This window comes from Pipra filicauda, unplaced genomic scaffold (assembly GCF_003945595.2).
Source record: "Pipra filicauda isolate LSUMZ 115617 unplaced genomic scaffold, ASM394559v2 scaffold109_size3271384_pilon, whole genome shotgun sequence".
NCBI lineage: Eukaryota > Metazoa > Chordata > Aves > Passeriformes > Pipridae > Pipra > Pipra filicauda.
In genome coordinates this window covers 2637950-2651969 of record NW_024103540.1, presented here as the reverse complement: position 1 = coordinate 2651969, position 14020 = coordinate 2637950, and the positions used below count along the sequence as shown (strand labels likewise).

The 14020-nt window shown below is 49.2% G+C and overlaps 1 protein-coding gene across 4 annotated transcripts in view; it reads right to left on the bottom strand.

Annotated features, from left to right (window-relative positions):
• Positions 1 to 216: 216 nt before the first annotated feature.
• The window catches only part of SLC8A1 (solute carrier family 8 member A1), a 128524-nt gene continuing 114720 nt past the window's right edge, over positions 217 to 14020 (bottom strand). For all 4 annotated transcript variants that reach the window (XM_027709857.2, XM_039381340.1, XM_027709856.2 and 1 more), the window contains one exon: positions 217 to 13173. In XM_027709857.2, coding sequence (XP_027565658.1) covers positions 12797 to 13173 — 377 coding nt within the window. In that variant the 3' untranslated portion in view covers positions 217 to 12796. The remainder of the gene's footprint in view (positions 13174 to 14020) is intronic.

The following is a 14020-nucleotide window of genomic DNA, read 5'->3' as shown; positions in this document are numbered from 1 at the left end:
TTCTGCAGTGATAATGGCCCATCTGAGCCAGGAAAGATAATAGCAATAAACAGACATCCCTAATTCCAATTGTAGCTGCTGAAAATTGGTTGTTGCCTCTTGCTGAGGGATAAAAATGTAACTGAGTCTTGATTGAAAAATTCTGGGGAAGCCGCCCTATCTTACTGCTTTGCCAGATAAAAAAAAAGCCTCATACATAAAAATAGACAAAATGAATGGAGAATTTACAAACATCTATATTTTGTGTTAGGAATTGTGATAAAATTAGGAAAACAGCTGAAGACACTGATTTATACAACTGTGACTATTTCAGGCAATGAAGGTTTACATATCACAGTTTAACAAGATAAAAGGTCTCCCACGAAATACATAGATGACAGACAACTCATCTGAATTTGACATAACACAGCATCAAGTACAAATGTAATGTGATGAACAGTGCCAGGTCATTCCCCAGTTAGGTAACATACAACCTCTTGAATAAGGCAATTCAAATATAACTCTTAATTCAAATCACAACATACCCAGGCAGCATGCAGGGAAAAGTAATTTATTTTGTACATTGGAATGACACAACTTGCAACATGTTTCCATTTTATGTAGTTAGAGCAACAGGATATAAACCATTCAAATTATATATATATATTTATATATATATCTCAAGTCAACAGTTGTCTTTACTGGAATAAAGATTATCTGTTTTTGGTAAAAATAAAACTATTTGAATTCACTAATTAACAAAATGCACAGTGATCAGAAACCCAATTCTTCTCACTATTGTCTTCCCTGGCTTGCTCACATTTCCCCGTGATGCAGCAGCTGCATAACCCCGGATTCAGAGAGTTCCTTGCACAGAGGAACAAAGATTCACTGGCACGTGGATCCCACTGCTGCAGAGTGTGCCACCCACACCTGATGGACAGCAGTGCTCCCATCACACCCATATGCACCCCATGGCTTGGAAACTGCTTTTCCCATCTCTGATTCTGGGCACCTGCCCAACAAAGCACTTACACACGTGCCTGACCTCTGGGGAGTCAGAAGTTGAATTGCATGTGGAAACACATTCACTGGAACGGGCCTTTCATTCCTTTATTACCAACTAATTCCTCCGGACCTTTGTGACCAAGACATTCGAGAAACTGTAAATCTGCTCAGAAACAAAAAAAATCTGAGCCAAAAATCTCTTTGATATGGTGGTGCCTAATGTGGCTGAGGATGTATTTCCACTGCAACAGACTTGGGGATCACATAAGGTAATGAAGGCTTTTTCTAGTATTGAAAAGTTCTTTCAAAAGGAAGAAATGAAGAAGGGAAAGAAGATTTTTCTCTATAATAAAAAAAAAATTAGTAATTTCTGAAAAGACTAATCTAGGCAGCTTCTCCCTGGTGAAGGGCTGTACATCCCTCTGTTTTAACTGGATACCTGCAGGGACGGATCCTCTTGCTAAGGTGTCATGTCCCGTGGTGGCTGGGTCTCCCTTGTCCCATCCCCATGTAAGGAAGGGGACAGATCTGGGCGTCAGCAGGATTACTTCTGCCACTGGTTCAGGGCTGCTGGCAGATGCCAGGTGTGTTGTGGGAATGGCTTTGGAAGGGGCCAGACTTTGTCAGTCTGAAGCCTTGGGTGAGGGTTCCCCATGTGCCACAAGGCCTATTGAGGGCCAATAAGGATATAAAGACCATAAATAATGAAGAAGCTGAAGTCTGGATGTGAGGGAATCCAAATGCCCCAAGCCTGCAAATGGATTCTTGAGAGATTTCTCTCCTTCAGGTAATCTACACAGCAGCCACAGCAGCAGCAGCCAAGACCTTCCTGCTGGACAACTGTCCCAGGCTTCGAAACCCAACTGTCAGCCAGAGTAACTATGGGAGAAACTGGATTTTCAGTGTGATTGTTATGGATCTTTTTTATCACCTCTACAAAGTTGTCTTGTGCATCCCTACTACTCTATTTACTGCTCTAGTAAAAAAATCATTGGCATATTTCTTTGCCCTTAAAGATACAAAAAAAAAAAAATCTTCAAAAGATGTGGGGAGAAAGGTCCTTTCACAATGACATTCAGAGCAAAAAGAGAGAAACGACATTTTACAGATCATTAGAGAACTATCTTTGGCAGAATATTTCAAATAAATTATTTTTACAAATATTTTCTGCAGTCATATATTTATTTTGAATAGATCACTTTCAGCTATAGGGTTACTGGTTCACTACTCTCTATTAATAGGAAAACACCACAAATATAAAAATATATGAACTCAGCACAACTTTTAGGCTACCACGACTGTGTCCAATAATTTCAAAAGTTGTAGATTGATACCACGGAAAATATGAAACAGGTTTTCTAACAGCGTGTGTCAGGTTAGAAGATCACAGCTCGTGGCTGCTGTAAAACACACCAGGGAGGGTGGCTGGCGCCGTGGCATGGGATTAGCGTGGGAAGGAGTTGGAGGAGCTGGATGCTCAGAGCCAGTCTCTGCCATCACCAGCCATCTTCCCATGGTGAATCGTCTCTCTCTGACCCCTAAGGCTTAGAGATGTCGTGCTGGGTGGTGGCTGAAGGCTGTCCTCCCTGGGCAGGAGAACTGGGGAGCAGGTGGGTGACACCGGGCTCGCTGTGCTGAGAGTTCCTGACAAACCAAGCCGTTCCCGGTCCTGTGCTGTGCCCCAGGAAGGAGCTCAAGTGCGGCAGCTTCCACTCGCAGAGTTGCCTCCTTTCACCTTTGCATGGGAAAAAGCACCGAGGGAGCTGCAGGCTTTGCCCTTGCACCGTGGCCAGATCCTGCCCCAGACTGTCTCTAGGACCCCTGCAGGATGGTGACTCTGCCAGGAACCCCAAGCCTGAGCCATGGTGGCCCAAGAAGGGGGCTTGCCTCGTCCCAATCTCCCCCTGCAGCACATGCCACCGAGTCCATCAAACACTTAGATTTAAATGTTTCGCTTTGTTTATACAGCATGTACAGAATATACAACATCGGACAATTATTTCCCAGTAGACTAGAAGTGTCTCCCAAGATGACTTCTTTTATCAACAAATATATATATAAATCGACAGTAATAAAAGAGTCATACCAACAAATATTATGGCTTTTCATATAGTGTAGCTGCATTGTGCCATTGAATTTGTGAGGAACTATGACAGAGACAGAGAGATTGGGAGGCTCCAGCTGCTGAGCCCAGGGGTGACCCAGTTTTGACCCACCAGCACAGGGGCTCTGCATTGCTGGGGCAGTGTTAGCTCGTGGCACCAAGCACGGCACAGGTGGCAGAAGGAAGGAGGAGTTGAATTTATGACCAGTGCTCTGGTTCCTGTCACCAGGCAAACCAGTTCTTCTGCAAACTCTCAGCCCTGCTTTGAAAAAAATTGGCTCTGTCCAGCTGGGGTCTGCCTGCCCTGGCCCTGGCAGGGGGACCAGGGGGCCAATTGGGCTGTCAGAGATCTCCTCCCCTCCCCCCCCTCTCTCTCTCTCTCTCTCTCTCTCTGTCAAGGTTTGCACAAGATGTCTGTCTGCCCTAGAGTGCCCTGTGGCTGTGAGGTGGAGGACACACAGGATGATGGGTAACACAGGATGACTGTGGCTGGGCTGACTGGTGCTTTGGGTGCGTCAGGAAGGGTGGTTGCAGCCTCCTGCCCGCCTGCCTCCCCCGTGCTGCTCCTGTGGTGATGGGGAGCTCCCCTTAGGCTTTTGAGCAGGGGGACAGTGGTGGCTGTCAGAGGGGAGCAGGAAAGCTAGAGCCATTATATCTGGAGCACGTTATTGATGTGCTCCAGTACATCCAAAATACCAGAAGACAACTTGCCTTGGCAGTGCCATCCCCACCCTGGCATGTGGTGCCTGTTGGGGGGAGTCACCTGTGCTGCAGGGCCACTTGCCTGCTGCCTGCCTTGCCTCATGGGATGCATTCAACCACCAGCTCTTCCCCTCACTTCTTAGGCCCAGAGAGCCATTTCGAGCTCTTTCTCTCTTGCATCCTGCTGTTCCGGGGGATCCTTGCTGCCTCAACCATGGGGAGCGTCCAGCAACCCTGGGACAGGCTGTGCAGGCAGCTGCCAGCTCCCTGCCCGAGTGTCCCTCCACTCCCGAGTGGGACAGTGGAAGAAGCTTCTGACATGGATTACATCTCTGCCAGGAAAGATGTGTTTCCATGTTCTCTCCAGGCTCACAACAATAGCCTGATTTTTACTCTAGAGGGAGGAGCAGTTGTTCAAGTGTGCAGAAATGACTTTTTAGAACTGGAGTGGTCACTCAAGCATTGAGATAATTGGGCCTCTTCATTAATGCAGAAAATTAGTAATGGATCTGAATTACCACTACTGTAATTTTTTTACTAATTCCCATCTCATCTTGCTCTCCTTCAAAATATCATGGCCACTCCCTGCAGGTGTCCCTGGCTGAAACCAGGGCTGATGCTCCCATGAACAAGCATGGGGAGCTCAGGTCTCTCCTCTGGCTCTGCCTGCAGGGTGCTGGGCTGTGAATGGCTCTTCCCTCACGGCAGTGATGTGGGGAGCAGCAGAGAGAGAGTACCGTGGGGAACCTGCTGCCTTTGAGATGTGTGACGTTTCCCGGTGACTGCTTTGCTCCTGGCAGTCTGACTGCTTTTTGCAGGGAATATCCCAGGGGCTTGTTTTTGGGGTGGTAGGTAGGTAGAATGTGGTATCCTCTGTGTCCTCTTCTCTCTTTATTAGTGGTGATGTTCACACCTGGTGAACACCAGGTATACCAGAGACCTCTCCAAGTAGCTGAGGGACAGCAGTAGGTGTAAAGATGCCCATCACTGCTGAGTGGTCTTCAGGAAGTTCATGGTTTGGATTTTACAACCTCATGCCAGGTCTCCTTGGCACAGAGACTCAGGATACAGAGGGCTGCAATTTACCAAACTCTGCATTTTGCGGGTTTTACTAGCATGTCTCTGTTCTTCCAGCTAGGAATTGTAGGAGAATTCACCAACTTCTGCCTTTCATCCACAAATAAAACTGTGCTGGATTGCTGAACAATGTCCTCGACAGGTAGTCTTGAGAGCTGGACTACGTGCAGAGCTGTGCCTCCTAATGCTTAATGCATTATGGAAAAAAGAAGTAGGACAAATGTTGTCAGGGAAAAAATAAATAACATTTTCTTCCTTGCTAACATAGTGACTGTAATGTAAGAGGTATTATTGCCATCTATTGCTCTCTTGAGCTGCTGAAAGAAGTGCATGCTTCCTGATTAAGAGCAAGACAAGCAGGTCTCCTGCAAGGCTCCCTCCATGAGCATGTTTTTCTCAAGAACTCGGAAGATGAAGGAAGCAACATGGGGCAAACGAACGAAGACACAACAGGCATCGGTTCATTCTCATTTGTACAGGGGGAGTTCAGCCAAGGGGTACCTAATGACAGCTCTTATTGCAAGGAAAGGCCAGGGCAATGTACAGGACTACAGCTGAAGGCAAGAGGCAAGGGAAACATCTCAGCATTACACAGAGCAAGGGGAAATCCAGTTGTACAGTTCGCTACATCCCTGGGAGTCGCAAAGCCACTAGTTTGCAAATGCTTTCATTAATGTTCCCAAATAAGCTTGTTAGCAACCTGGGACACATTTGCACCACCAGGATGCAATCTATCCTGTGCCAGCACAGCAATTTTACAGTGACTCAGAAACTCTCCTCATTTTGAAGTATCTCCAAAAAGAAGCTCATCTGCCAGAATCTCAAATTTCTGTAAGTGAGGAGCCTGTGGGCTGGGGTAGAGGGGCACATACTTCTGGGGATGACAGTGCCATGGACTGCTATGGCAATTTCTGTCAAGAAAACAGAGCAACAAGGCTGAACTGTATGCAGGTCTCACTCTGCTGTCATCTATAAAGAGTCTCTTCTGAGTCAGAAGTAAAGGAGAGGAAATAAATCCCACCTCAACAAAGAGGTCAGGAGGTGCAGGGAGAGAGCTCTGTGCCAGTCTTCTGTGTCCTGCAAGGGTTTAGGAGCTCTAAGAGTGGATAAACATCCCAAGCCATTGCAATTTGCTCTACTTAAGCTATGCCCATTTTAAGCAGGGGCAGGAAAGTCTTGAAACTCCAGTCAAAGCAATTAGTTTGTTCTGGAACGTAGAGGCAGGGTTGGGTTGGGGGGTGGAGCTGGAGCATCTGTAGGACTTGACAACGGTGGAAATTCAGCAAAAAATGTTTAATCTTCCACAGACTCATGAGTGAAGGACAGTGGCACAATAGAAACTGTGCCTGTGGGTAGTGGCTGTAACACTGCCTGGGTGATGAGCAGGAGGGGCTCAGCACGCTGAGCTTTGCGTCTGCTGCATGGAAGTTTGCCTTGCTCCTTGGTTTTTAGGGGCTTAAGTCCACCACATGGGATGGTTAATCTTTGTCCTGAAACACAGACAGCAAACCTGAGCTAACAAGTGTTGTTGTTTGTTCCAGTGAAAAGGGAGACTTGTCTCACCACAGGAAGCCCCTAGTTGTGGGGCAGGAGGGACAGAGACTGCTTCTCTGCAGGGAGCCTGGAAGAAGATGGCACGTGAAGAGACTCTACAGGGGAGGCAAGCACAGAGCAAGGCCAGGCAAGCACAAAGCAAGGCCAGGCTGGATCATCACTGTGTATAGACAGTCATTTTGGGACCTTGAGATGGCTCAAGACAGATGCTGGAGGACCCCAGCAACAGGTGGCATGTGCTCCTGAAGCATCACAAATGGTCACCATTGCTACCTGAACTGGAGTGGGGCTGCGTGCTGGGAGGGGCAGAAAGCTTTTCTAGTGCAGTACAACAGGCCAAGGGCTGTTTTGAATCAAATAGATAAAAGTACTGTCTGGGTTGGTGCCCATAGGCAGCCAAAAAGCTAAAGGCTTTTTTGTACACAGATTTTTGTATCTGTGTGGAAATCAAGATGCATGTCCATACCCATGGTAGCCGGGACAGAGGGACATGCTGTGGCAGTGCCTGAAACAAGGTTTCCAGATCTGTGTGGGACCCCAGAGCACTTCTACCCTCCCTGTGCCCTCCAACGCTGGGCACCCCACCACGCTCAGTAGTGCTCCACAGCACCTGCTTTGGGAACAGTCTGCACCCCAGTGCCCTCTTCCACACTTCTAGTGAGGGGAGCCACAGCCTGGCATCCATAACCTCATTTGGGAAGGGGGAAGGAGCCAAGGGAGGGTGCAGAGCCTGCAGGAGAGGGTGGTAAACCACCCTGGGGACACTGGGCCTCAGAGGGCAGGGCTGGTTGTTCTTGAGATGCTCCAAAGGGACAGCAAGAGCCTATGGAGACTTCTTGGATGCTCTCAGGGGCATACCACAGGCAGAAAATCCTTCTAGTAGCAGCAAGCTTCTGTCTTTGCTGATAACAGCTCCTGTTTGGCCAGACAGATCCCTTTCCCTTGCAGCTTTCCTTCCCTCTGCATGAGGGGTGTTGCTGACTGGCAAGAGGCTCTTGGCACCTCTAGTTCCAAAAGCAGAAAGGCTCAAGTCCATAAAAGGTGAGGAATCTCACTATATTTATTGTCCCCTGGTGCTTTTTGCAAGAATACAGATGTCTCTGGATGCTTTCCTATGCAAGTCAATTTTTTTACAAGATAAACAGGCTTTTCTACAGCTGTGCAGCTCGTGTGTATAAGCATCATAGTAGTTGGTCATTGCATACTCAGAGAGGCCAGAAAGGTCCCTGGTGCTCTGCAAACGTGCTTCCCCAGATGGGCTTGAGTGCCAAAGCCTACAGAAAATAATTCAAGGCTTTCTCCTGGAATGACACCATCCAGCATTGTTTTCCCTCTTTTCTCTCTCTCCATTGCTTTCTGGCTATGCCCAGCTCTGTCCCTCCAGGAATGTAGCTGAGTCTCCTCCTGAGTTATGAATATGGCCACCAATACTGTTGCACTTGACTCTTACCCAAGCATTTAAAAATAGCTGTAACAATAACATAAGGGCTCTGGTTCTCCAGTCCCTGCCCATAGCAGAAATAGCGTGATGAGTTTACAGACTGCAACCAGACTCGTGACCAGAGCGGGCTCAAGGCCTCCCCTCTCCCTTTTGTCGTTTAAGGAAGCGATGAGAGCGGGGAAGAAGATGCACAAATGACTCTTGTGATCGTCCCTCATCCCAGGGGCACCACAGGCTGCCTGGAAAGGGGTGACACATGGACAGGCACCTTGTTTGGAGATGAGGGATTCACATCTCTGGAGGGAGCGGTTCCTGTGCTGCCCTGGCACAGGTAGCAGTTCGGGTGGGCTCAGCCATGTGACACTGCTGATTTGCAGCTCTTTTTATTTTTTTTGCACTTTTTTCATGTTTTCAGTTTGTGGCTGGGATTTGCCTCCACTCCTGCTGACCCCTGAAGAGCTGGGAATGTGGTTTTTCCAAGATGCTTAGGGTTGTCTCTGGTGTGTTCCTTCTGCTTGTCCCCAAGCGCTTTGCAGTGGCCTGTGGAGTTATTTGGGGGTCTGCCTCTGAATGTACTTTGGACCGTGCTGCAACTTTTCCTTTGGTTAGTGGGGTGATGAAAGGCAGTGAGAGCAAACAAGGCAGGTGGATGGATGGAGGCCAAGAGTTTAAACTGCTGTTTCTGGCAACATTTCTGAACCCAGGCCTTTATCAGAGATGCTCCACGTCCTTCCCTTGTGAGGGAGGGTGGGGAGGCTGGCAGGAATGAGGAGGAGATGGGAGAACACTGGCATGAGACAGGGGACCCGGGGAGCTGAGCTGTGGCCCACTCGGCAGGCAGGCACAACTGCAAGACGTGCCTGAGCTGGGGACTGTGCTTCCTCCTGCTGCCTCCCAGCAGTGCAGGTGTCTTCTGGAGGAAGGCAGTTTGCTTTTGCCTTTGGAGAGTATGGTTTAAAGACAGGGCTGGTGCAGAAGAGCAGGCATGGCACCCTTGGGAATACTGGCAGGTGCCTGGGGCTCAGTGGAGCGGTCCTTCCCCTTGCTGCTCACCCACGACTCCTCCATGAGCGCTGGGCACACACACATCACGCTGTGCATAACCTCGTTGAAGATGCCAAAAAGCACACAGCTGGCAGGGAGTAATTGCATAAACAGGGCTGGTGTTTACCCTGTGATTTAAGCCTTGCCCTAAGCAAGCACTGCTCCATCATTTCCTTTGGAAAGCTCTGTGAGCAAACAGTTATTTACTGTCTGTTAACCTGAGTGGCTACACAAGTCCCATTTGGCTTGATAATTACTTTAGTGACTACAATTCATTCTGAAGAAGCAAATGATGAGAGCAAAATACCAACATCACCTTTCAATAGAAGCAATTACTGGGTCAGAAGAGCTGCTTTGCTTTCACAATCCACTGCCTGTGAAAAGCACATAAACGTGACTGGCCATGCTCGCTAATGGCCTGGGGAGTGTAGGAGTTTGACTCACACTCATCCGGGAGGGTGCTGAGCACCCACAGGGAGAGCGAAACGGCAGCATGGCTGGCCAAAAGCAGCACAGGGTGTGGGGAAGGGCCAGATTCGTCTGAGAGCAGCACAGGGATCATGTTAGATCCATTGGCTGCCAGGGTGTGTTAGTTACTTGCTCTGCCACACATCCCCTTGCACTGGCAAGTGGGAATTCTAGTGCCTCTGGGTCTCTACAGACATAGTCATGCTGCAATAAAATCAACCACATCCTACCCTTTCTCTTTTTGCCTGGTGGCACGTTTCTAGCCTGGAGTTTGACAGTCAGACACTGCTGTTGGTGCCATCCTGACCGGCTGTGTGGCTCCATCCTGACCTTGCTTGGCAGACAGTCAGGAGCATGGGCAGGACCCTGGGAGCACACATACCCCACCAGGAGGCTCAAGGAGAGCCCCACTGGATGAAGGTAGTGCTTGCCTGGGACCCATCTCCAGACCTGGGTTGAGCTGGTGTTTGAGTTCAGCTGTCAGAGCAGGACCTCCCAGGCATCATGGGGAGAGTTTATTTGGGGACAACTCGACAGAGGCTGCCTGAAACACAGGGAGGAGCAACATCCCCGGGCATGAGGAGACTTTTCTCCTCCTCAGTGCTGGCTGAGCTGTGTCTGAAATGGCTCGTGGCACCTGGACAGGGGCACAGTCAAGCAGCTGTTGAGAGCAGCCCAACCTCCCGATGTACTTGGTGACCTCACGGGGTGTCTCAGATCTGCTTTGGCACCCCTGCACCCTGCCCTGGTAATGCATCCTCCCTTATAATTAGCTCGTGGCTTAACCTAGAGCAAGTCACTGTGAGGCTGTAGCAACAGCATGAGCAACTCCATGTAACTAGAAGACACAACCAGAAAGAGCTGCTAAGTACCCTGGGGGCACAGGCACAGCTGTCCTCAAGCCTAGGGCAAGCCAGCACTGACTAGGGACCCAGTACAGGAGGAACACCTGAACCCAGAAGGGTGGGTTGCACTGCAGTTTTGTTCCTGGGTGGTTTCCTGCATCCCCCTGAGGGTGGAGTGGACTGTGAGCCCCAGCTGTATGGCAGCATACCGAGCCTGAGGCACCATGGAGATGGAGCAGGAGGAAAGGTGTGAGATGGGGCAGGAGAGGGTGTGCAAAGCACCACTACCCCTGTCAGTGGCAGAAACACGGTGAAGGCAAAACAATGAGTAAAGGAGAGATGGGTACAAAGGGGAAAACAACTGGAGGGGAGAGAAGGGTTTTCCATAGAGAATATGCAGGAGCAGTACTGGGTCCATCAGGAATCATTACAAACTTTATTTCTCTGTGCATTGTGTACCATTGATAAGGATCATCACAATTAGTGGGCTCACTGCCTATAGTGGTGGGCAATACACACAAACTAAAAAAATGAAGCCAAACAGATGAAAATGAAATCATTGTACATAAAGGTAATCATAAACCTGAACAACCTGCACCTGTGTTTGATTCTTCCCCCAAAACAATGAAAAACAAAAAGAAAAACCCCTAACCCAACCAAAAGTGAAAAAAAAAGGCTCGAGAAAAAAACCCCCACAACTTCATATTCCTAGAGAAAATCTTACAGCAGATTCATTAAAATTTCCACAGATAGTTCAAAATGAGTACAAATACCCCCAGCCAGCTGGTTATGGTACAAGCATCAGACATGGTTTTCAGCTGAATGGGAAGAGCTCACCACGGACATGCAGGCTGGGAGTTTGCCTGGCCGGAATGTGAGGAAGCCTGGCAAAGGGCATAGGGTAAGAAGACATCTCTCAACACCAGCGCACAATGTCTCCTTTCTGCTGTGCCCTGGGGAGCTCTACACCCACACTTCCCTGGCTCGGCTCTCTACCCCAACCTGCACTACTAGCATGGGGGGTGATGCTGAGTTACACCTCCCTGTCTCATCCTCCCCAGCAATTTTGGATTCGGAGAGTGCAAAGTGTGGCCTTTTCCTACAGGAGATGCTTCCTGGTTGCACTCAGCAGAATGGGAGATCTCTTTATGGCCCTTCAGCCCTTATGTTGAATTACTCTGCCTCCAAATGGCTGTGGGAAAGGACCAGCTTTGGGGACTGATCCTGATGGCTTAACACTCAGAAACAGGGGCTGTCACCAGACCTCTGGGGATACAGGGAATAGCAGGGGACCAAGGGGTTTTGAGGCAGCCACCGACTATAAAGGCAGAAGCACGGGAGATGCTGGGAGTCAGCCATGCTTGTCCCCCTTGGACTGCTCATCCCACTCGGGCTCCCTGGGACCTTGTGTAAAACCTTGTGTGGATAGTGGAAGCCTTCACACTGGCTTCAGCATGTCAGAGGACCCCAGCTACGCAGGTAGACAGAGTCTGCAGTCTCTGGGGTGTGGGTTTTCCTCCCCTCAAAACCTACATCTGCGTGGCTGTTATTGCTTCTCACGGACCCATGCAACAAGCAATAAGTGGGGACAGCTTTCCATCCTTTTACCCCCTGCTAAGAGGAAACAAACAAACAAGCAAAAAACCCTATGGCAAAACCAAACTAACTAAAAATAAATAAAACCCAGTGAAAAGAAAAACGCTTGTATCTGCAATGCTCAACCCACATGGTTGGAAGGACTATCGCTATAGGTTGCTATATACAGATAGATTTCATTTCATTCATGCAAATGTTACAAGTACCACGACAGCATGCCCGAGGAGGCGGAGGAAGCGGGAGGGAAGCCCCCGCCGCCCCACACAGCCTCGGCTTAGGACACTGGACACGGGGTTGCGGCTGTGCATCCCCAAAGCATGGAGAGGGAAAGGTGAGGGGCATGTGGGTGGGAAATGCTAGTTGTACACACGCCAAAACAAAACAAAAAAACCAACCCCAAATCAATGACGAAAACGGTTTGTGTTCTATCCTTAGAAAGCTCCCAGTTTCCCCTTTGCCTTCAGTTTGGTCTCTTGCTTCTCTCCAACAGGGCCAGAGGGGATGTTCCCGAGTGGCGAAGGCAGGTGGATGGCGGTTGGAGATCAGAACCCTTGCTTTCTTCTCCTTCCCTTGCCCACTGCTCTGTTTCTCACCAGCTACCCTGGCCTTCCTCATACCGACGCACCCCGGTCACCTTCATATCCATCTTCCCAGGTGGCTGGCGGGTGGGAGTCAGCGGTGGAAAGGGGCTCGGTGGCCATCAGCTGCTCCTGTTGGTAGAGTCGCAGAAAGGGCCCTGCTGCCTGGCTCCTGGCTTGGGCCACTGCCTGGGGAGGGGTCCTGCTGGCTTTGGGGTCCTGCCTAGTTCAAAGGATGCTCCAAAGCCGCTTTCCATCAGCAGGTGTGTGAACATGGCAAATCTCTTTTATTCTTTTTCTCTGTTCATTATACACAGCATTATATCTATATCTATACCTATATATCACTCTATATAGATATATATAGATATACATATATTTACTATCTCTTATTGTCCTTTTAGAAGCCCTTTATGTGGCAGTAGGCTTCCAGAGATGAGAAGAATATGTACAAGAGCCAGAGGAGGATAAAGAGTGAGGATGTGAGCAGCTTGGAAGTCCGCGGCCCGCCCAGCTCACCTCCAATCTCGGGTCTCCGCCGGTAGAGCAGCACGCCCACACTGATAAAAGCAAAAATGGTGAAGAGGGTGACGGAGAAGGCCAGCGTGCCAGGTGAGACTTGGAAGGCTTGTCCGTGCGCCGCGTGGTAGATGGCTGCGATGGACCAGGCTACCCCAATTCCCAGGAAAACGTTCACAGCATTGCTCCCGGTGACATTCCCAATGGAGGCGTCTGCATACTGGTCCTGTGTTGCTGCTACTTTGCTGGCAAATGTGTCTGCAAAGGAAAGGAAGAGAGAAACCCTCAGGAAACATCCAGGTAAGGAGGGAGAGCAGCAGGCAGCCTGGGGACAAATGTCAACGGCAACACCTGGGGAAAGAAGATAATGGGTAAGGGCATAGGGTACAGCCCATTCTGTGGGCACTCCTGAGGAAGAGCACAACTGGCCAGAGCCAGAGTGACAATCAGGGTCCAGAAATGCACAGGAGGGAAATCTCAATGTTCAGAAATAGGAGGCTTCCCCCAGTGTGGCCTCAGACGTCCTGCAGTTCTTCAAGCAAGAGACAACACTACACTGCATTGGCCTCTTCTCCCACATCCACTAATTTGTTCACTTGCAAAAAAACTGGAAAGGTTGGAAAAGTTTTGTGGAGCCACAGTGGTTTGTATCTATCCTTCAGGTCCCCTGAAGTTTTTTTTGTATTTCTGAGTTTGCTTTAATGTTGTTTTTCTGATATCTTTTGCCTCACTGAAGTCCAGTGACCTTGACACTTTTGGTAAACCAGAGGTCATCTTTCACCCCCTGGGAAGAAAAACCATGTAGAATGGTGCATGCTTGCCCAGGTGCTCCACTGGCTTTAATATCAGTGATAAAACTTGGCTGACCTTTTATATGGAAACCCTTGTGTCAAGCAGACCAGCATGACATTGCTCTGCACCACAGGGAAGTGCTGATTTTACATCCAAACCCACTCTGGATCTGCAGGGGGAGGCAGCAGCAGGAGGGACTAGCCTCCAGGTGAGCGCTCTCAGCTAACAAAGAGAAGATGAGTCTCTGACATAGCTGCACTCCCAGATCACCTTGGGTACAGGCAGCCAAGTGTGGCTCAGAAAAAGAAAACAG